The sequence below is a fragment of the Colletotrichum karsti genome, assembly GCF_011947395.1.
Source record: "Colletotrichum karsti strain CkLH20 chromosome Unknown Scaffold37, whole genome shotgun sequence".
Classification (NCBI taxonomy): Eukaryota; Fungi; Ascomycota; class Sordariomycetes; order Glomerellales; family Glomerellaceae; genus Colletotrichum; species Colletotrichum karsti.
The window spans coordinates 326696-348409 of NW_024065937.1; the positions used below are offsets into that span (position 1 = coordinate 326696).

General features: G+C 56.3%; 6 protein-coding genes across 6 annotated transcripts; 4 read left to right on the forward strand and 2 right to left on the reverse strand.

Moving 5' to 3' along the window:
• Positions 1–391: 391 nt before the first annotated feature.
• On the reverse strand, positions 392–1401 carry CkaCkLH20_10025 (enoyl-CoA hydratase/isomerase; the record flags this gene model as incomplete). The annotated part of the gene is made up of 2 exons (XM_038892740.1): positions 392–1013; positions 1070–1401. 2 exons carry the CDS (start codon positions 1399–1401, stop codon positions 392–394), a joined length of 954 nt encoding a protein of 317 aa, XP_038741989.1.
• A 2498-nt stretch (positions 1402–3899) lies between these two features.
• Positions 3900–5725, forward strand: CkaCkLH20_10026 (fungal trichothecene efflux pump; the record flags this gene model as incomplete). The annotated part of the gene is made up of 2 exons (XM_038892741.1): positions 3900–4157; positions 4208–5725. The coding sequence occupies 2 exons, from the start codon at positions 3900–3902 to the stop codon at positions 5723–5725; spliced, it is 1776 nt and encodes a 591-aa protein (XP_038741990.1).
• Positions 5726–6640: 915 nt separating this feature from the next.
• Positions 6641–7662, reverse strand: CkaCkLH20_10027 (S1/P1 Nuclease; the record flags this gene model as incomplete). Its single annotated transcript, XM_038892742.1, has 3 exons — positions 6641–7234; positions 7285–7376; positions 7431–7662. The coding sequence occupies 3 exons, from the start codon at positions 7660–7662 to the stop codon at positions 6641–6643; spliced, it is 918 nt and encodes a 305-aa protein (XP_038741991.1).
• Positions 7663–9257: 1595 nt separating this feature from the next.
• On the forward strand, positions 9258–10066 carry CkaCkLH20_10028 (isochorismatase; the record flags this gene model as incomplete). The annotated part of the gene is made up of 2 exons (XM_038892743.1): positions 9258–9323; positions 9437–10066. 2 exons carry the CDS (start codon positions 9258–9260, stop codon positions 10064–10066), a joined length of 696 nt encoding a protein of 231 aa, XP_038741992.1.
• Positions 10067–14461: 4395 nt separating this feature from the next.
• CkaCkLH20_10029 (3-hydroxy-3-methylglutaryl-coenzyme a reductase) lies at positions 14462–18046 on the forward strand (the record flags this gene model as incomplete). Its single annotated transcript, XM_038892744.1, has 2 exons — positions 14462–17607; positions 17659–18046. The coding sequence occupies 2 exons, from the start codon at positions 14462–14464 to the stop codon at positions 18044–18046; spliced, it is 3534 nt and encodes a 1177-aa protein (XP_038741993.1).
• A 1157-nt stretch (positions 18047–19203) lies between these two features.
• On the forward strand, positions 19204–21280 carry CkaCkLH20_10030 (AAA family ATPase; the record flags this gene model as incomplete). Its single annotated transcript, XM_038892745.1, has 2 exons — positions 19204–19479; positions 19529–21280. 2 exons carry the CDS (start codon positions 19204–19206, stop codon positions 21278–21280), a joined length of 2028 nt encoding a protein of 675 aa, XP_038741994.1.
• Positions 21281–21714: the final 434 nt, after the last annotated feature.

Below are 21714 nucleotides of genomic sequence, written 5' to 3' on the forward strand. Positions count from 1 at the left end.
AGAGAAAAAGAGCATTTTCTTCTGGGAGGTAAGCAGACACACCTGGCTGGCTGGCACATATCCTCGACTTAGAAGAACCAATTCAATGCTTGTTTCTGGTTGCGCTTTCCAGATGATTTCTGCTGAACTATCGGTCCAAATGACATCATTCTGATAGTAATGGATATCCGGACATTGAATTCCTACAGCAAAATGATTTCCATGCATCAATACCAGCGTAGGTTGTGAGCGCAGGCCCGAACCAAAGCTGCTGCGAGGATGCTGCCCATGCCGATTTTGGATTGCCGACTGCCTTGCTACACCATACGATTGCCATTGCCATTTTGGTTATGCTCTCCTTCAGCACAAATTTCTCAATCGAACTCCTCCCGGCCCGTCCGATGCGGCTCATTCACAGCTTGGAGCCCTTCTCGAACCTGTTGATTTGCCGATCACTCGTCGTCGGATCCCACCAAGGCCAAAACGGCATGCTCTCTCGCGTCACCGTATCCGTAAACACCGGCTTCCTCTTCTCCAGGAAGCTCTTCACCCCTTCGATGTTATCATTCGTGCCGGCCATCTGCACAAAGATCCTCGAGTCCAAGATGTGGGCATCCTCCGGCGTCGGAGGGCAATACACCATCATGTCACGCATCATCTTCGTGCTGACCAGTGACGTGTTTTCGGCGATATCTTGCGCCAGCTTGAGCGCGTACTCAACCGTCTCTCGAGGCGTGGGCAATAGTTTCGAGAACAAGCCGCTCACCAGCGGGTCGTACACGGGGTACACGTCTCCCGTCGTGGCGAGATGGGAGGCCTTGGAAAGCCCGATGAGTCGGGGCAAGAAGAAGGCGCTGCACGATTCGAGAACCAACCCCCGTCGAGCGAACGGGAAACCGACCTTTGCGCCCTCCCAGGCCACCCGGATGGCGGCGGGAAGGGACATCGTGAGACCAACCCCAACCGCCGACCCGTTGAACGCGACGATGGTGGGCTTCTTGCAATTCGAGATCGCCAACGCCAGCCGTCCGCCCCTTTAGTGAATATATCAGCAACCATCTAGACCAACAAATTCTCTCCGTAATCTTACCAGTCTCGGAAGCTGTTCATAGAATCTTCAGTCTCTTTGAGAGCCACCATGCCCATGAACCCAACGTCGAGATCCGCGCCGGCTGAGAACGCTTTCCCCTCGCCCGTAAGTACGACAGCCCGGACCCTGTCGTCCTCGCTGACGGTGTTGAAGAATGATTCTAGGGTCGTGAACATGTCCAACGTCATGGCGTTGTACTTCTGCGGTCGGTTGAGAGTCACGACGACGACCTTCGTCGCCGTCGGGGCGGTTTCCGGCACGTGAGAGATCGAAATGTTGTCATGGCTGAGAGAGGCATACGCGGCGGGAAGTTGAATCGAGGTAGAGCTCATTTTGACGATTTGTTCAATTTGTTAGCCAAGTTATCGTGCATGTGCTGCGCAATATGAATTGCATGCACTCCGGTCTATTGGCGAAGGCATCGACGCCCACCCTTTATGTCATTCCCAATGATTATTGCTCTCAACCTCGGCAATCATGAGATCGGATTTGATCGATAATCAACAAACAGAGCGGCCGGTGATCAATGCCAGACAGTCAATGTGCATCTGTTACCCCGCATCTCTACGTCGGTTCACTTCTGCGTCGGTTCGCTTGGTAGGATTGATGCGATGTACTATTTACGATCTACTGATATCTGGGTTTCCGGTGCAGTGTCTCGATTGGAGAAGCCTCCTTGGCGCCTACTCTAATTATCGTGCCTCGGCTGCTGGCACACTCCGGCGCTGGTTGGAGGACGTTGAGCTTGGAAGTCCGGTGAACGTGAGGGGAGCCGGCGGGATATTATCAGACGACACGGAATTCCGACGTCAGTAATCCCGGGTTCGCGACGGATGCTTTTCCTATTGGGCTTTTGTAGCAATACTAGGTAGTGTCGTTTCGATTCCAGTCATCAAGACACTTTTCACCCTGAATTTTCAAATGGATGTGAATTGTTTTCGTAACACGCGGTCGACACTCCTTTGCTGAATTCTCTGCTTTTCTATCCTATTTCACCTCCTTAAGAGTCAAGCTCAGTTTCACAATTTCCGTAATGATAGCTCATTGTCATCTATTGTTCTACAGAAGAATTGACATAGTATTGACTTGTCATATCGACGGGTGATTTCTTGTACTAGCAGTAGGGCTTTTCTAAAGAGGTTTCAGCTACGCAAAAGAGATATCGCCCATAGCGTGACAAAAACGAACCGAGTCCTCAGTCGACGTGTTCGGTGGTCATCACGGTTGATCATCCAGGTCAGCCAGACACCGCGTCCAATATGAGCTTTTGGGCCAACACAATGACAACTGAGAAGGATTCAGAGACGAAGGGGCCCGTTCTTGCAAAATTTTCCGATGTGCCAAAAAGCTCTGGCTAAATTGGAGATCTTTGGGCTTTGGTTCTGAGCACCTAGTTGAGTACTTGGGTCACAGGTTGGTTGTTTATTTCCCCAAAAATCTTTGATTTCAGCGATTTCATGTATGATCACGATTCACGAAGGCTCATGAGTTCTCTGTCGTTCTTGGATGTGACGAAAGACTATCCTATTGGATTTATCGTTTCATTCGAACAAGCTATTCCTTCCAGGCATGGCTGTCGAGCAGTAAACTGCTGAAAGGAAATCAGAGCAAAATTGACTTACACGGAGCTCCAAGAGGCAGGTGCTTTTCCGGACACCACAGTGCCACCCATTCTGCGAACGACGAGCTTCGACTTGATCAGGAATCTAGAGCACTGTATTCAACATAGCCTTCAGATGTCTTGTCGTTCCCGAACCTCCTCGCCGACTAGTTCCAAGTCCCCGAGTTGCCTGCCATGGTGTTATTAATAGCAAGGGCAGTGATATGCGCCTCGCTCACGTACGTCCGCCCCTGATATGTTGCGCTGGCTAGATAGATCGCCAGAAGCATATCGCGTCCACCAACGTGTTGGGCCAAAGTTTCGTGAAGCGAACTAGGAGGCCGTGTAATTGGTCGAGACAAAATGGAAGTCTGGATTTGACCTGTTCGCCGATCTGACAGTCACAAATCGACCGGGATATATGACAAGAACGGCAAAATTTGACGGCGAAAGCCGCGCTCATATTCGACCTCCTCGTACTCGCAGATGAAAAAGGCTCACAAACATGTCAACCGCAAGTTTGCGAAACCGTGGGAACTCGACCAACAGATTCTCCCCCAGAACCAACGGAGGGGCCGAACGAGGAACATGCAGATCAACGACCCAGATGCCAAATTGACAAGCGTGAAATCCACGTGGGTTGAGGCGAAAACACGCGGCCAGAGTCCCCCGAAAAGAGCCTCACCGCTCCTCGGAAACAATCCTGCATCCGCAAGTCCTCGTGGGCGGCGCAGACGTCCCCCAAACAACCCCCAACAACAAAACACCCCCCCCCCCCCAAGCGACAATGCATGTTGCTTGCCAACTTGGCGGCCGTATCAGTCGGCTGATGAGCGGTAACACAGGCAATCCTTCTTCCCGGAGCTATCGATCCCGATCAGGAAAATGCAGCAAACAACACCGTGGGAACGCTGGACGCCCATTGGCTGTCACGACGAGGCTCCCTTGAGTTCTGACATGGGTTTCTTCTATCACTCTCGCGCCACCATGCCAATGAGGGACCCCCCGACGGTTTCCTACATTGAAACCTCGCGGACAATGGGATAGTCATCTTCAGCTCCTGGGGTCTGGACCCCCCCGACCTGTCGTGGCTGACGGGAAGCAACCCTTCGGCCGGGCCGGACCCTGTATCTCTGCCGAACTATTTCAATCCCTTTTTCGAGGTCTAAAAGTTGCGATTCCCGGCCTGGCATCTCATCCTCTCTCACCATCCATCTTTAAGTCATCATAATGGAGAGCCCCGTGATGAAGAAGCCTCATGACGAGGAGAACGTCCATGTCACCGAACACGGCCTCTCTTCGTCCTCCATGGACTCTGACAGCGTCGTCCACTTCGAGATCGACCAAGATGCTCTGCCGAAGGGATACTTCCGCAGCAAGTTCTTCGTCGGTTCCATGCTGGGTATCAGTCTGGGTCTGATGGCCGGAACCGCGGGTTTCGCTTTCGCCGCCCCTATCCTGACCCTCATCAACGCGGACATTGGCCCGGTGAGCACCACCCACTCCCTCGACCCATACCTCACTAACACCGACCCCAGGACCCGAACATCGTCTGGGTGGCCCTCGTCTACACCCTCACCTCGGCGGTCTGCATCACCGTCATCGGCCGCGTGACCGACATCTTCGGCCGCCGGCCCGTCTTCATCGGCGGCGCCGCCCTCGGCGTCATCGGCAGCATCGTCGCCGCCACCGCGACCAACGTCAACGCCCTCATCGCCGGCTCCACCATCATCGGCGTCGCCGCCTCCACCCAGCTCTCCTTCTACTACGTCATCGGCGAGCTCGTCCCCATGCAGTACCGCCTCGCCAGCTGCGCCGTCTGCTACGTCTTCTGCATCCCGGCCTCCGGCTTCGCGCCCCTCATCTCCCAGGCCTTCGTCCAGTACCACCCGGCCACCGGCTGGCGCGGCGGCTACTACATCCTCACCGGCATCAACGCCGCCTCCCTCCTCTGCTGGGTCCTCTTCTACCACCCGCCTACCTTCCGCATGAAGCACGGCGCCGAGGCAAGCATGTGGTCCTACGTCAAGCGCTTCGACTACGTCGGCGCGGTGCTCTACACCGGCGGCATCCTCGTCCTCATGATGGGCCTGAACTGGGGCGGCGTCGTCTACGCCTGGTCCTCGCCGGCCGTCATCGCCACCGTCGTCGTCGGCGTCGCCGCCGTCGCGGCCTTTGCCGTCTGGGAATCCTTCGCCGACCTCTCCGAGCCCTTCGTGCCCATGCGCTACTTCCGCAACCTCGGCTGGGTCGCCTGCGCCGTTCTCTCCGGCCTCGCGGCGGGCGTCTACTACTGCTTCGCCCTGGTCTGGCCGCAGATGGTCGGGCTCCTCTACTCCGACCCGGAGAACCCGTTCTTCGGGCCTCTGCTGTCTTGCTTCGTCGCCCTCTTCTTCCTCGTCGGCGACGTCGTCGGTGGGTTTGCCGGCAAGTACATCGGCCACCTGAAGTGGCAGTGCGTGATCACGACGCTGCTCGGCGGCGTCTGCTTCGCCGCCATGGCGACCTGCGGCCCGGACACCGTCACGCGCGCGGCCGTGCTGGTGTCGTTCGGTGTCTTCTTCAACGGCTGGGTCGAGGGGTGCAGCATCACCGTGACCACGCTCGCAGCGCCGGATCAGGGGAACCTGGGCGGTGCGAGCGGTATGGCGGGTAGCATCCGGTTCCTGATCAGCGCGATCGCGGCGTCGATCTACAGCGCCATCCTGAGCAACCGCCTCGCCGAGACGATCCCGGCCATGGTCCCCGCGGCCGTTGTTGCCGAGGGGCTTCCGGAGTCCAGCGTCCCGGACTTCGTTGCGGGCTTCACGAGCGGAACGTTTGAGGGTGTGGCTGGGCTGACGGACACGATCCTGGCGGTGGGCACGAGGGCGTACAAGGAGGCCAACTCCGATGCGTTCAGGACCATCTTCTATGCCAATATCGGGTTCTCTGTTGTTGCTCTGATCTGCGCTCTCTGTCTCCCCGACGTGGACAAGTTCCTGACGTCCAAGGTCGCCACGACCCTGCACCAGGGCAGAGATGAGAAGAAGATCGCGGGAGAGAAGGATACTTAAGTGGACTCACAGAACACAATATCCTTCATGGGTTCCTCAGACCCTCAATGTAAACTAGTACCCTGTCCAACTCAGGACCATATGACATGACCCAGATAGATTGAGTCAAGCAAGTATATATAGAATAGAACAGCTTTTGACGTCAAGTCAAATCGGCTGTTAGAATGGAAGCGGCAGCCTTTGGCTGATTATACCCCGAATATCTCATACCCAAGCTAGCAAACATGAATGCGTTTCGCTCACTACAGCGTGAACAATATGACTTGGACTTACCAGTAAAGTCTGTGACTGCCACAGTAGTCGTCATGACAGTAAGCCGAGAAGTGCGGCTCATGACCAAGCCTATGATTTGCTGCAGGATTCCTCAAGCGGAAACGTATTGTTTGAATAGGTAAACTGCGGTCATCTCGAGATCCATTCGCATGAACTCACTTCCAGCGTGGCGGTGATCGGTACCTGTCTCACGTCAGGAGGCGAACGAAAGCCGCAGCATCGTTGTAAGCAGCGATTCGGTAAGTTTGAAATTCAATTTGGCAAGTCACCATGTCAGAATTCTCGTGAACATCCAAAACCAGGGAATACGGTATCGATTGGATATCACCGAACTGACACGCCCGGCATCGCCACGCTTGGCGGAAAAGGAGACACCGAATGATATCTCAAGTCTGTAGACATCAGCCGAAAAGCAGCGTGATGACGCGACATCCAACAGCTGCAGACCTGATACAACAGATGGAAAATCAGACTCCCGAGTAGGAGTCGAAACAATCCTCCATGCAGGCCGCATGCACCTCGGTCCGCGGCGCACAACGCGGCTTCTTGGCTTCAGACCAAACCCGAGTGCCCGGATATCCCCCAATCCATCCCGACACTCCAACGACACCTCTCAACCGGCGACCGAGGACTCTTGGCCCCTCAAAGCTCCTCATACACCGGCCCCTCCTTCTCGGCAGACAACCTCGCAGCGATGGCATTCAACCACGCGCCAAGCCGAACCCCGGCCTTGCCGATAACCTCATCGACAACCTCCCAGCTCTGGTCGTAGTACCCCTCGCTCAAATCATGCGTCGTCAGCCACGACAGGCCCGGCCTCAGCACATGCGAGCACACGAACGCGTTCGACTCCGTCGCCCAGCCCAGCGCGCAGTCGCTCTGCGCGAGGTCGACGCACTGGCCCGTCGTGTTGACGCCCGAGGCGCCGTGGCGGGCGAAGAGGTCGTCCGCCCACGACTTGGCGGCCACCTTCTCCCCGGGGATGCTCAGGTGCGGCGGCAGGCCGCGGAGGCGGTGCGGGATCTGGGTGTCCCAGACGGAGTGGAGGCTCATGGGGCCGGTGCAGCGGCCGTTGTTGGGCTGGCGGCGCCAGCAGACGGGGCGGATGTCGTTGCCGCCGCGGAGGAGGCCAGTTGCGTGGAGGGGCTGGTGGATGTCGCCGAGGAAGTGGATAACGAACATTGTTGCATTCTTGCGGTTGATGTGTGGGAGGGATGTGTCGAGGATTTGGGCGGTCTGCGAATGGTTAGTTTGGGATTCGGTGAGAAGGAAAGATAGCTTCGTACGTAGTTCTGGATAGCTGAGATGACGCAGCCGCTTGAGGGGCAGTCCTGAGGGTACTTCATCCCGCAGAGATGAGGAGGGTCATCGCGAGGATCTGGTGAGCGTGAGTATGTTTGACCTTCAGGCTCCGGTTATGAGAACGGCTCACTGATGTAGTGATACTTGCTGGCCCAGCCCATGTGACCTCTCAGCGTGTCAGCCCAGGTTGCTGCATCGGAAAAGTCATAGTTGCGATCGTTGGCAAGCAGCTCGCCGAAGATGGCTGAAGCTTCATCCGTCAAGTATTTCTCAGCGAGATAGCCGACTGTACGATGGCCGACGTTTCCCCACGAGAGGACCGAGGGCACGACCGCAGCCAGCAATGTTAACGAAAGACGCATTTTGATGAGGTGTTGGCTTCTTTCAGACCACAGGATAGTTGTTTAGGTTGAAAGAGCACCGTGAAGTGAAGACGCGACGTTCTTATCGGTCCCCTCTCTCATGTGACACTATCGCTGTTTGCATCACACTGTTGGCGTGTCACTTGATGGAGTGGCTGCCATCCGATGTGGCGTTCGAGTCACGGCGGCAACGCGCTCGGGGGCTTCCGTAGCTGAGCAACCTCAGTGGGGATGCGATTGGAGGTCGACACGGCAGGGCTGAGACCGCTTAGCCTGGACCTGTGCAAGAGGCGTGCTGAGCTCCAGCTCGGTCAGTTCTAATATCATCTCGGCAATGAGCTTCAAGCTGAGGCTTCACACTTGGATGGTGCTGTAGGTATGAGTGAGCAGCTTAGGGGTCCAAGAAATGAGCTCTTGGTCTCATCGCAGGCAGTCTAAGTCGTTCGCCGAGAATGCTGGGATAGACATGACGTGCCCGATCGGCGGGCCAGGAGATGTTTGGCAATGATTGTCAGGGTGAAGCGAACGAGTTTCTTGAATCTTGATTGCGTCTTGAAACCAAGGCGGCCGACGTCGGATCTCCACTGTTGAATTCAAGAGGGAATTCCGTACGTAAGAAGACAACGGAGTTCAGATTTCACCTAGATGTGAAGCCCTGTTGCTCACGTTGTTGGTCGGTACGAGATGAGAGGTCCAGCTTGACATGGGCCGTAGAATGTGATCATGTCTCATAATATCGACCATGAGTGAATCACGGTGAGCTTAGCGAAGCTCCCGGAATGAGCGTGCCGTTCGTGCGCTCCACGCGGAGGTGTTCGGTGCGGCTCACGGCGTCAGTGGAGAGAGCCCCAACGGTGCTGTCCGGTGGAACTTGGAAGCATCTCAGCTTCCAGAAAGTGGCGCTGCTGCTGTTGCTGCTGGGGAAGCTGCTGGGGTACCAGGCCAGAAGTACACAAGACTTCTTCTGCAAGATGGTTGTTGCGGTTCCCTTGCAGATGGAAAGGGTCTCCCATTTCCGTCAGCACCCGATGAAGAAGGACAAAGGACCGGTGACAGGATCAAGGGGATAAGGACTGATTGTGCGAGTCAAGCTGTGGGACCTTTTTTGGTGATGAATCGGCCAGTTAATCGACTGCTAAATTGTGATAAGATAGAGCATCCGAGCGCTTCGATGAGCCGCCCCAGCCGCTGTAGAAGTTGATTTCGTTCATCACCTCGCTGTAATTTGCATCTTGACGGCCCCGCCGCGGCTTTCGTCAGCGCTGAAGGCAGGATGCAGGTGAACGCCGCGATAAGGCCTGATAGGAGCAAGATAAGACACCTTAGCGTTTTGGACATGCGGGCCAGCCTTATCGCCGACCCAACACTCACTGCATGGATCCATGGATAGGCTGCGCTCTGCGACAAACACGCAAATCGCCAACTCGAAAAAACCAGAGTCACAAGTCGCCAAGCTGGTCAGCGCGAGTCCACCCGTACTGACTACACGTCGCACCGTTTCGATCCGCACAGGCACTGCCTGTCCATGCTGAAGAGTGACTGAACCCATAAGCGACTGCTGGAGAAACGAGCAGGCAAGCAAACAGGCAGCCAGCATGGCGGACCAGTGCTTCAGGCCGGCGCTCATCGTCGTCGACTTCCAGGAGGATTTCTGCCCACCTGTAAGTGACTGAGATCTGGACGAGGCTGAGCGTCGTCAAAAACCCGCGTGGTGTAGCCGCCAAGAAAGAATGGCGGGATGCTTTCACCGAACACATGACTGACACACCCCGAGCATGGCGCACTCGCCGTCGCCGGCGGCCGCGACATTCACACCGTCGTCAACTCGCTCCTGCGTATGCCGTTCGTGACAAAGATAGCCACCAAGGACTGGCATCCGCGAGACCACATTTCGTTCGCCTCCAACCATCAAGGCAAAGAGCCCTTCGTCGACTCCATCGACATTGTCAACCCGCGAAACAGCGCCGAGACGTACCCAACCCGCCTGTGGCCTGTGCATTGTGTCCAGGGCACGTCCGGCGCGGCCTTGGTATCGGAGCTGGACACTTCGGCTGTCGACACCATCATCGAGAAAGGCCAGGTGAGGGAGGTAGAGATGTACAGCGCCTTCTATGATCCGTTCCGGTCACCGAGGGTCGCCGACAGCGGACTCGCGGGAACCCTCAAAGAGAAGGGCGTCACAGACGTATTCGTGGTCGGATTGGCCGGCGACTATTGCGTCAAGTTCACGGCGCTGGATGCGAGCAAGGAAGGGTTCCGGACCTTCATTGTCGAAGAGGGAACTAAGCCGGTTGACCCAAAGAGTTGGGACGAGTGTAAGGGCGGGTTGGAGGCCAGCGGGGTCAGGATTGTCAGTGTCGAAGGGCCGGAGGTCCGAAAGGTTGGAACGGCGGAACGGGCATGAAAGGGCCGAGGCATTGTCGTTTCTCTGAGTGTCGTCTTGTGAGACGAAAGCCAAAAATGCAACATTTCCCGCCAAGCCAACGGTTTGCTTGAACAGGCGAGTTGCGAATGTCCCCGTTTCCTGTTCTGAACATGGTATGCGACCAAAGTATCCGTCCGTACGGCCTCCGTATGGTGTATCATGTTCCAGGGAGCCTTGTTGGTATTTGGCTTTTGGGGAATCCGTGGCATGGGCTGCTAGCGCATGTTTGCTTCAGGTAGTTGTCGTAGTGTTTGCTTCCAAGCAGCCTTACAACGACGAATGACAAGACGAAGCTTGAATGAGATAGCGCAAACAGCACGTGTTGCATAGCTAATCGTATCAACGTTTATCAGCTCTTCCCGCATCGATTGGTCGTGACTCGATATCTCGAATGTGTTTTCTGGGTCAGCCCAGTCAGTGAGAAGTGCTGCGTACCATGGCCCCCAACTCCAACGCTAGCCAGCAGCGATGAAGGAACCAGACAGTGTCCAGGATCAAGCAGCAGCCAGTGACAGCTGACAGGGACCTGCTGGGCCGAAGACGTGGTAAGCTGTGCTTGGGTGTCGGCGCGTTGCGAGGGTTCCGTGGCCCCGCGACGCTGGAGTCGGCGTTGGCAGGGGGTCCAGGGAGCCAAGGGGCCTTCAGCTGGCCTATGCAGGCGAAGGAGGAAGACGGGGAAGAAAATAGGAGATCGCCAGGGGTTGGCTGCAAAGATCTGATGTTGATGGACGTCCCATTGGCAGCTCTTCGATATCAACGGCCGGCGAATGCCCTCACGGCTTCACCGCCAGGCCGTACCCGCCGTTGCGCATCTGTCAAGAATCAAGACATTGCTGGCAATCAATGTTGATCTGAAAAATGTGTGTCAACCTGAGGGCCGGTAGGAAATGGTTTGCCGGAAGAAGACACAAACTGGGGACCCGGCAAGTCAGATCAGGTCCGCGTCGGATGGTGATAGATGAGGCATAAAGACGAGGTCGAGGACGGCAGAAGCGGGACAAGCAAACGTAACAGGGGAGACTGATCCGGATAGATGTCCATGTCGAGGAGAAAAAAAAAAAACCTGGAGAAGCGAGACATGCAACGCTGAAGCAGGCAAACCGGCCGAAGCAGTAAGCGGTTGAGCCAGGGTGCTGATCGTGTGTAAGAGTTGGTGTCCATTGAAGGAATGGAAGCAAAGGAAGGATTTGGGGGCGGGTAAAGCCGAAATCCGAAGGTGTTGGTGGCTGGATGGATGGCCATGTGGTTGATGCAGTGAGAAATAAGAAAAGTACGTCAGAAAAGTGCAGCATGTATTATTTTCGGTTCCATCCATTGATTCTAGCAGAAAGTATTGGAAGGAGTCGACAGTTCACGAGAGAAGGCAAGCGCACCTCAGTTGCAGTTCAGTGGTGCCGTCGGACTGCCAGCAGGCAAGAGCGCTGGGTACAAGGCCCACCGCCGTTAAATGACCAATCAACGTAAAATGTAACCCCGGTGTAAATCAGAGAGCAGAGAGGTACGTACCGATCAGCTCAAGATGATGGAATTGCGACGGAAAAGAAACAAAAATCATCAGCTGCAAAGGAGACAGATAGTCCCTGATAAGAGAATGAATTAGACCGTTTGCTATGGCCTTTCTTCTGGCTTCTCCCGCAGCGTCAACACGTATTATGTTGGACTTTGACCTTTTCTCGAAGAAGAGAAAGATAAACGCTTGTCGTCTCGCCGGATGGGACCCTGCCTTATTGGCGTCCTTGCTGCGTCTGTGGTGTCATGATAATCCCTCTGTAAGTGTTGCTCGTGGAGCTTACACGACAGAGTTGCCGCAGCAGGTCCCGTGTCTGTGTTTGTGTCTGTGTTCCGTGACGCGGCACCGGCGGTGCTCTTGGTATTTTTTTTTTACTGCTCTCTGGCATCCTGCTGCGATTGTGTTGCTTGAGAAGTTGAGGCAGCAAATGTCAAATCATCGAGATTCCTTATCGAGCCGGCCTTGATAAGATAAGACGCCCGAGGAGCGCTAACGGGTCGTACCAACGCCGGAGCCAGTAGGTACCTTAGGCACGCTACGGGATTTCGAGGAGGGACCTGAGCAAACACGACTTACACCATCAGCCAACAAGCTACGCCGTTTAGGCAGCGTGGCAGGCAACTACAATGTGGCGATCCTCAAGCTATTGTCTTAGACTGGTCCAATCCAAGTGTTCGTCTGGCTTTGATGTCCAGCTGGACCCCGATCCTCCGGTTCCCAACTTCCTCATGTTCGTCCAAGTCGAAAAACGAGTGGATAAGACAGGACGCGCCATCTGTGCGGCGCTGCAACTAGGTCCTTCAGGCTGAGTAGTCTCCTGTGACACATCCGCTACGACGCTGACCAGCAAAAGCAGCCCAGCTCACGTCAACGTCCGAATTGTTGCATTTTGGCTCTTGCAGAAGATAAGGCAGTGACAAACTTAGGCACTCGTAAGGAAGCTTAAGGAGGTAGGTAGCTTCTAGGTACCACATCAGGGACCTTTGCGGGTGACGACAGACCTGTGCGGTCTTGGATGCCACAGCCAAGTGCTCAGTGCTAGTGCCCAGCCGCCAAAGCCAACCTCGTTGAGGCAGGAAATCCCACCGGTCCAGTGGACATTGACAGCACTGACAGCGACGCCAAATAGCACTGACGGGCAAGGACTGTCAGAACCGGTGGCCAAAGACAGCTGCATTTCAATCCGTAGGCCATTTCGCAGCTCAGTGTTTCCTCGAATTAGGTACCCAACCTCAGCTCACCTCAGTTGGGCAGGTACATGCAGTGTCCACAATCACAGTCAGCATGTGGGGGCCGGTGTGCACAGGGCCCCCACCTGCGGGAAAATTCGGCACACCAGTCACCTTTCCGTAAAGGGAAAGACGAGGTGGAAGTACCGCGGTACATGGAGGGGCGGACCATCATCGGTAAATTTGCCAATCCAGGCCAATCCACGTCAAAATCCTTTTTTTTTTGTCGCTCTCCTGCGTCCTGGAGGGAAAATCATCATCACGGCTACGCCCACCACAAACTTGATCCAGCCCAACTTGCTGGGATTAGCATCACTCAATTTCGTCCCGTGTGGACCTGGCTTTAGACTGCAAAGTACTTTCTCTGCCACCAACTTCACACGCAAAACAGAGGTACCTCATGCTCCTACGTCTCCGCCAGTTCCAATTTCTTTTGGTCGCTGTCTGGTCCTGGCTCTTTTTTTTCGACTCTGGACTGGATTCCCCAAGTCCCAAGTCCGCCCTTTCGTCTGTCCTCTCAAGCAAGCAACAGGCATCCGGGAGTCAACAACTCTGTTTCCCTTCTTGACCTGGGCTCTTGTCGTCCGCCGCCTCCTAGGATCCTTAAACCTGCTCCTCCCTCCATCCTCCACGAACGCCTCGTGCTTCCCTCGTCATCAGGTCTTAGTTGTTCCTCCTCCTTACCCGCCACTTTGACCAACCCACGGCCTTCACCTTACTTGGGAGAGTCAGTGAGAGTCAACTTCAATTCCTAATCAGCTTCGCATTGCGCCTTCAGAGTACGGATACTTCTGTACACTACGAATACCTTACACCAGAGACAAGGACTTCAACACCCTTGAGCGCCCCCCTCTCCGACCCCCTCGACCCGTTCCGACCCAGCCTGGGCTCCATATCTGAAAAGGTACTTGGCCGCTGTTGCATCGCGAGCACTGAGAGAGATCCTCTTCTACTTCAGCACGCCAGTCTCCTCCGACCTTGCTCTCCTCTTCAACAGGACTCGCTGGAAACCTGCGCTTCGCATAATCCACACCATCTCCGATTGAGCACTTCAACGGCTCCTTGCGACTTCGGCCCTCCACGTCCGCAACACCGACCGTCCTCGATCTCCGACGACCTGACTATCGACTATTAATTTTTTTCGTTTCTGGTTTCGCTCCTCCTTTCGGTCCTCGTCCTCGACCTGATCGACCTCCTCACAAAAGTTTGTGTGCTGTCCCTTGAGGCACTAAACTGCGAGTTCGAACACGAAAGACGTCAACGGCGTCTGGAACTCTGCTGTCAACTCTGAACTGAATTGGTACGCGCACCCTCCTCCAATTGGCATTGCAGCTGCAGCGCATCCCGCACCTGCACCTGCACCGCGCGCCGCGCACCGCACCGCACCGCACACCACCACACGGTCAACTCAAAATTCCTCATCCATTCCAGCTCTTGCTGTCCGCCTGCCCACCCTCCGTCCGAAAACCACCCCTTCGCACATTCAACACGGCGCGAGGGATCAGTTTGAACCCCTCGACAAAGCATCAATTGCTAACTTTGCGACCCAGACTACCCCTTCGTTGTTTTCTTTCGACCGTTGAACCCTCAAATGTCTTCCTAATCGCAACGACTTCATTCACCGCTACCTTCGTCATGATATCCTCAACACTTCTCCCCACCCGTTTTAGGGGCGAGCAGCCGGCTGCGCAGGCGGCGGCCCCCTCCTGGCTCAACAAGAAGCTCACGCCCGGCCTCAAGTTCCTCTCCAAGGTCGCCTGCTCCCACCCGATCCATACTGTCGTCATCGTTGCCGTACTCGCCAGCACCTCGTACGTTGGCCTGTTGCAGGAGAGCCTGTTCGATGCCTCAATCAGCGTCCGCTCCGCCGACTGGTCCTCCCTCACCGAGGGCAGCCGTCGTCTGCAGACCGGCCCCGAGACTGCCTGGAAATGGCAGAATGTCGAGCCCGAGGCCGCCGTCCCGAAAGACGTCGACCACCTCGCTCTCCTGACCCTCGTCTTCCCCGAGTCCCAGTCTCCCGAGTCCGTCAACACCGCCCCGCGTACCCACGCCGTCCCGATCCCTCAGAACTTGTCCGTCACCACGCTACCTCAGACCTCCAACTCCCTGACGAGCTACTCTCAGGACAGCGCCCTCGCCTTCGCCGTTCCCTACTCTCAAGCTCCCGAGTTCCTCTCTCTCGCCCAGGAGATCCCCGATGTGTCGAGCGACGAGACCCAGACTGTTCACGGCAAGGAGAAGAAGATGTGGATTATGAAGGCAGCCAAGGTGCACACCCGCAACAGCCTCGTCCAATGGGTTCGCAATGGCTGGACCGAGTTCATCGACCTGCTCAAGAACGCCGAGGCGCTGGACATCTTCATCATGGTCCTCGGCTACCTGTCGATGCACCTCACCTTCGTCTCTCTGTTCCTCTCGATGCGTCGCATGGGCTCCAACTTCTGGCTGTTCACCAACGTTCTGTTCTCGTCCGTCTTCGCCTTCCTTTTCGGTCTGCTGGTTACCACCAAGCTTGGCGTTCCCATCACCATGGTTCTGCTCTCGGAGGGTCTGCCCTTCCTGGTCGTGACCATCGGTTTCGAGAAGAACATTGTTCTCACCCGCGCCGTCCTCTCGCACGCCATTGAACACCGCAAGCCCAAGGACAACAAGAAAGGCGACAACTCGAAGAGATCCGAGGTCTCCTCTCCCAATGTCATCCAGTACGCTGTGCAGGCCGCCATCAAGGAGAAGGGCTACGACATCGTCAAGGACTACGCCATTGAGATCGGCATCCTCGTTCTCGGTGCTGCCTCTGGTGTTCAGGGCGGTCTCCAGCAATTCTGTTTCCTTGCTGCGTGGATTCTCTTCTTCGACTGCATCCTGCTCTTCTCCTTCTACACGGCCATTTTGAGCATCAAGCTCGAGATCAACCGAATTAAGCGCCACGTGCAAATGCGCCGCGCTTTGGAGGACGACGGCGTGAGCCACCGCGTGGCCGAAAACGTGGCCCAGAGCAGCGCTTGGCCCGAGTTCAACGGCAAGGCCCCCAAGGAGGCTTCTTTGTTCGGCAGGCAGATGAAGAGCAGCAACGTCCCCAAGTTCAAGGTTCTCATGGTCACCGGCTTCATCCTGATCAACGTCATCAACATCTGCACCATTCCGTTCCGCAACTCGAGCTCTCTTCCGAGCCTTTCGTCCTGGACTGGTGGTCTTAGCGCCGTTGTCACTGCTCCTCCCGTCGACCCTTTCAAGGTTGCGTCCAATGGTCTTGACGCTATTCTCGAGTCGGCCAAGGGCGGTGAGCGCCCGACTATTGTCACCGTCCTCACGCCCATCAAGTACGAGCTCGAGTACCCCTCGATCCACTACGCCCTCCCCCCTCCTGCCAGCAAGTCCGGCTCCCAGAGCGACGACGAGTATGACCACTTCGAGAGCTACGGTGTCGGCGGCCGCATGGTCGGCAGCATTCTGAAGAGCCTGGAAGACCCCGTTCTCTCCAAGTGGATCGTCATCGCTCTCGCCATGAGTGTCGCTCTCAACGGCTACCTCTTCAACGCCGCTCGCTTGGGCATCAAGGACCCCAACGCCCCCGACCACCAGATCGACCCCAAGGAGCTGGCCAAGGCCGAGAAGTTTAACGATACCGACTCGGCGACCCTGCCCCTTGGCGAGTACATCCCTGAAACACCCAAGCCCGCAACGCCCGCCTTGTCCGACGATGAGTCGGAACTGTCGATGACCAAGGCCAACAGCCCGGAGCCTCGCACCATTGCCCAGCTGCAGAAGATGATTGACGAGAAGCGCGTCCACGAGATGTCCGATCAGGAAGTTGTGGGCATGTCTCTCCGTGGCAAGATCCCTGGTTACTCTCTTGAGCGTGCTTTGAAGGACCACACCCGCGCCGTCAAGATCCGCCGCAGCATCATCTCCCGCACCAACGCCACTTCTGATCTGACCGGCAGCCTCGAGCGATCCAAGCTGCCCTACGCCGGCTACAACTGGGAGCGTGTCTTCGGTGCCTGCTGCGAGAACGTCATTGGTTACCTGCCCCTGCCCGTCGGTGTCGCCGGCCCTCTCGTGATTGATGGTCAGAGCTACTTCATCCCCATGGCTACTACTGAGGGTGTCTTGGTTGCCAGTACCAGCCGTGGCTGCAAGGCGATCAACTCTGGTGGCGGTGCTGTTACCGTTCTCACTGCCGATGGTATGACCCGTGGACCTTGTGTCTCTTTCGAGACCCTGGAGCGTGCTGGTGCTGCCAAGATCTGGCTCGACTCCGACGCTGGTCAGTCCACCATGAAGAAGGCATTCAACTCTACTAGCAACTTCGCCCGCCTTCAGTCCATGAAGACTGCCCTCGCCGGCACGAACCTGTACATCCGCTTCAAGACGACCACCGGTGACGCCATGGGCATGAACATGATTTCCAAGGGTGTCGAGCACTCCCTGTCCGTCATGGCTTCCGAAGGATTCGAGGACATGAACATCGTCTCTGTCTCTGGAAACTACTGCACGGACAAGAAGGCCGCGGCCATCAACTGGATCGACGGACGCGGAAAGAGTGTTGTCGCCGAGGCCATCATTCCTGGCGATGTTGTCAAGAACGTTCTCAAGAGCGACGTCGATACCCTGGTCGAGCTGAACGTCAACAAGAACCTGATCGGTTCCGCCATGGCCGGCTCTGTCGGTGGATTCAACGCCCACGCCGCCAACATCGTTGCCGCCATCTTCCTTGCCACCGGTCAGGATCCCGCCCAGGTTGTCGAGAGCGCCAACTGTATCACCGTCATGAAGAAGTGAGTTCACCCTGGTCCCATATCATTGAGCATGACTAACCTCTCTGCCAGCCTCCGTGGATCTCTTCAGATCTCCGTGTCCATGCCTTCCCTGGAAGTCGGTACCCTCGGTGGTGGCACCATCCTCGAGCCGCAGAGCGCCATGTTGGACATGCTTGGTGTTCGCGGCCCCCACCCAACGAGCCCTGGCGAGAACGCCCGTCGCCTCGCTCGTGTTATTGCTGCTGGTGTTCTGGCTGGTGAGCTGTCGCTGTGTAGTGCGCTGGCGGCCGGCCACTTGGTCAGGGCTCACATGCAACACAACCGTTCCGCACCCCCTACGCGGACTAACACTCCGGCTCCCAGCGGCTCCCAGACGCCTGTTGGTTTGGCCATGACCAGTGCTGTCGAGAAGGCCAGCAACATGAGCGCTGCGGCTGTCGACCGGGCACGTCGTTGAGCAGTCTGATTGCTGTATATACGCATTTTGCATGAAATAATTACGGAGTTTTTGGGGATAGAGCAACATCACATGGCGATTGATACACCAATTTTCGCATTCGCTGCATTGCGTTTCTCGTGATCGGAGGAGGGGGAAGCTGAGCATCCATAACGAGGTGCGCTGGTAAGGCCAGCCTGTATGTAGAGTCAGATACATAAGAGCTTCTTTGTCCTAATCGTTCTGGTCGTCCTTCTCATGCCGTGACGCACTACTAATAACTCCCAAGTCACGTCGAAAACGCGGGATGGGACTGGCACCTTTGTGGCTGAAGATCACATAGCTAGGTGAGCGAGTGTGGCGCTAATGTGGCGCTGACGGCATCGGGCGTGCGATCGGCATCATGGAAGCTTGGCAGCGGGCTCCAAACAACACCCGTTCTCCATTACCAGTTCAGTTAGAATACGCCACCCGTTCCGGGCGCCTCAACAACAATATGCCGGCAAAACGGAGTCGGAGACTATAAATCATCTCCGGTTGCCTTTAATACGAGACAGCGGTCAAAGGAGTCATTGCGGCCTTACAGCGTACGCAGACAGATCTGCAGTCACCGCTTCTACCTTGGAATCGGTCTCCGTCCATCCACAGCCTAATATCCGCCTTTTCGAATCCTTCGCCCGGCGTCTAGACTCCGGACATGAGGCTGCCGGGCCGCCCATTCGGGGCGCGGCGAAGGATCCGAGGCAACGTAGGCAGCAGTCGCCGCTCTTCAGACGGCACTGCGTATGTCGCACCCCCTGCAACGAGCACATTTCCCCGAGGGTGCATTCGAGAGGTTGAGTGCAACTGATCCTTTTGATGTCATTCTGACTCACGCCAACCCAATAGAGCTCTTGCTTGATACTCTTCCCATTACCGGTGACTCTTGCCCGTCCGAGCGGGGTACGGCTGCCTACCGTAGCCATATCGGTGTCTCCTTGTGATGGTTTCAGATGGAGCTATTGGGCTCTAGCTTCTTCAACTATGAAGGCACCTCATTGACAGTCTGAAATATAAAGATGTCTTCCAATTTCGCGGGTGAATTTGTTCTTCCTCCTCACTTCGGGCAAGGAAAACCTTCAAAAAAGTCTGCCTCGCATCGCCTACCACCACAAGCACCAGAAGAACCACACAGAGCCATGGCCCCCCACCCCAACGCCTTAGGAAGAGGAGGAGCCCGTTTGCAGCTTGGTGGCAACCGGACAGCCGACGACGATGACAAACGAGAGATGGATGCCGCCGTCAGCGAGGAACAGAAGAAGCAGCGTGAGGAGCTCGAGAAGGCTCCCATGCGGGCAGAGCTGAAGCATCTCGAGAGACGATGGACCAAGAAGAATATCGGGTACATCACCGAACCCACCGATGAAGATATCCCTGAGCAGAACACAAACTGGTACGAGAAGTACGCGCTCTGTGTGAGTAGTTCGTTTTTACGGGTTGTTTCATTTTGCTCACACGACTTAGGTCATCCACCAATACAGCGTCAAAAATGAATTCATCGCCCGCTCATTTTTGCATGTCAACTCTCCCTCCCTCAAGGCTATCCTCAAGGAAGTGATCGGAGACCGCTATCCGGGGCAGTCCTACCTCACCTCGGACATCACTGTCGAGTTTCCTGCGCACAGCATCTATCACTACCGCCACGAGCTCGCGGCCAAGGCCAAGGACTTGGAGCCGGGGTCGGAAAGCGCCCGGCACCTCCCGATCCTCCTTGACTTCATCAACGAACAGTTCAAGGATACCATCAAGAATACGGCGAACCTTCTCGAGCAGGGGCTGATGACCTACGGGGACCTCTGGGCCATCCTCCGCCCGGGATGCCTCGTCTACAGCAAGCGCCTCGGCCAACACCGGGTGTATAGGCTGAAGAAGTACACGTACCTCACCGGCATGTGCCCAGCCCTTCAGCTCGATCTAGAGCATGTCGACTTCGACGGCAAACAGTTCGGCACTCGCCATGCGATCCTCGGCGTCCGCCAGTTCAGCGGCGCGGTGCCGATCATCTCGCTGATGGTCTTCCCGCTCGACAGCCACCCCGACCCCGCCGGTGTGGTCGACCTCGCCACGCAGCGCGGTCGGCGCTGGGAGTCGCTGGCGGGACAGAACTTCCGCATGTACAAGGGCCTGGCATTCGGTGAAAAGCTCGAAAAGGCCGGTGATCAAAGAAGCAAGCACAACATCAGCGGGCGCGTGATGATCGATACCGCCACGCACCACCGCATCTGCGCGGACGATGCCTACAGCGTCACCGCGTTCCTCGAGGCCAACGAACAGGAGCGGAAAGAAGTGCCTGGCAGCGATGAGCCGGAGCTCGTGTCCCAGGATGCCGTCAAGTTTGCGCCCCTCACGGACGAGCAGGCCATGCTCGCCACCTCCATGGTCCGCGGCTTCAGCTTCAACGAGAAGAAGTTCTTGGACTTCTTTGTGGATAAGATTAGCGACATCGAGTGGAACACGCGGTGCTTCGAGCAGCTCGTCCTCCCCGAGTCGCAGAAGGAGTTGGTGCAGGCGCTCGTGGCGGAGCACACCGCGTCCACGTTTGATGACATTGTCCAGGGCAAGGGCAAGGGATTGATCCTCGTCCTCCACGGGCCTCCGGGCGTGGGCAAGACGCTGACGGCGGAGTGTGTTGCCGAGTTCAGCCGTCGTCCTCTGTACATCGTCTCGTCGGGCGACCTCGGCACCGCGGCCGAGACGCTGGACGAGAGGCTGAGCAAGACGCTCGACCTGGCCAGCACGTGGAAGGCCGTACTCCTCATCGACGAAGCGGACGTCTTCCTCGAGCGGCGCTCGCTGCACGACTTGGAGCGGAACAGCCTCGTGTCCATCTTCCTCCGCACGCTTGAGTACTACTCGGGGATCCTGTTCATGACGACGAACCGGGTGCGGACGTTCGACGACGCCTTCAAGAGCCGGATCCACGTGCCGCTCAAGTACGACGGTCTGTCCAAGGAGAGCAGGCTGAAGGTGTGGAAGAACTTTCTGGCCAAGGTCGAGGGCGGCGTCGATGTCGACGAGGCCGGGTTGGAGAGGCTTGCCGAGGGGGAGCTGAACGGTCGGCAGATCAAGAATATTGTGCGCACGGCGAAGAGTCTCGCGGCGCATAAGAAGAGGAGGCTTGATTGCAGCCAGCTGCAGCAGGTTGTTGATATCCAGATGAACTTTGAGAGGGAGTTGAGTGAACTCAACGGCGACTTCGATGTCGTCGAGCGGTAACTTACGAGTAGTATTCTAGCATTTGCACTATTCTGTGTTAGTCTACATAACTCACCTACCAAGTCCAATACACTCAGCCATCTATCTTGCCAACTTATGAAAGTCGGACTAACAAGTGACAACTCATGTCGCAATCTCGATTCCCTGAATCATGACCGCCGCGTTACACAAGAACGCGTCCTTAAGCTCCCCCGCTAACAAAGTAACACAGCACCCCACTAGTTCCGATCGGTGAGGGGTGATCTCCCGCCGCCATCGCTAATCTCTAGGCCTTGATCAATCGAGTTTTAGCGGAACAAAGAGAGGGTCTCGCGGGTGGATGACCTCATCCGAATCAAATGTCACAGCGTCATAGACACGCGAAGCGACGCGGGTCAGCCCATATTTGAGTCTGGTGCATTCCAAGGCTCTTCCCTGTGTTCGATAGGGAAGCT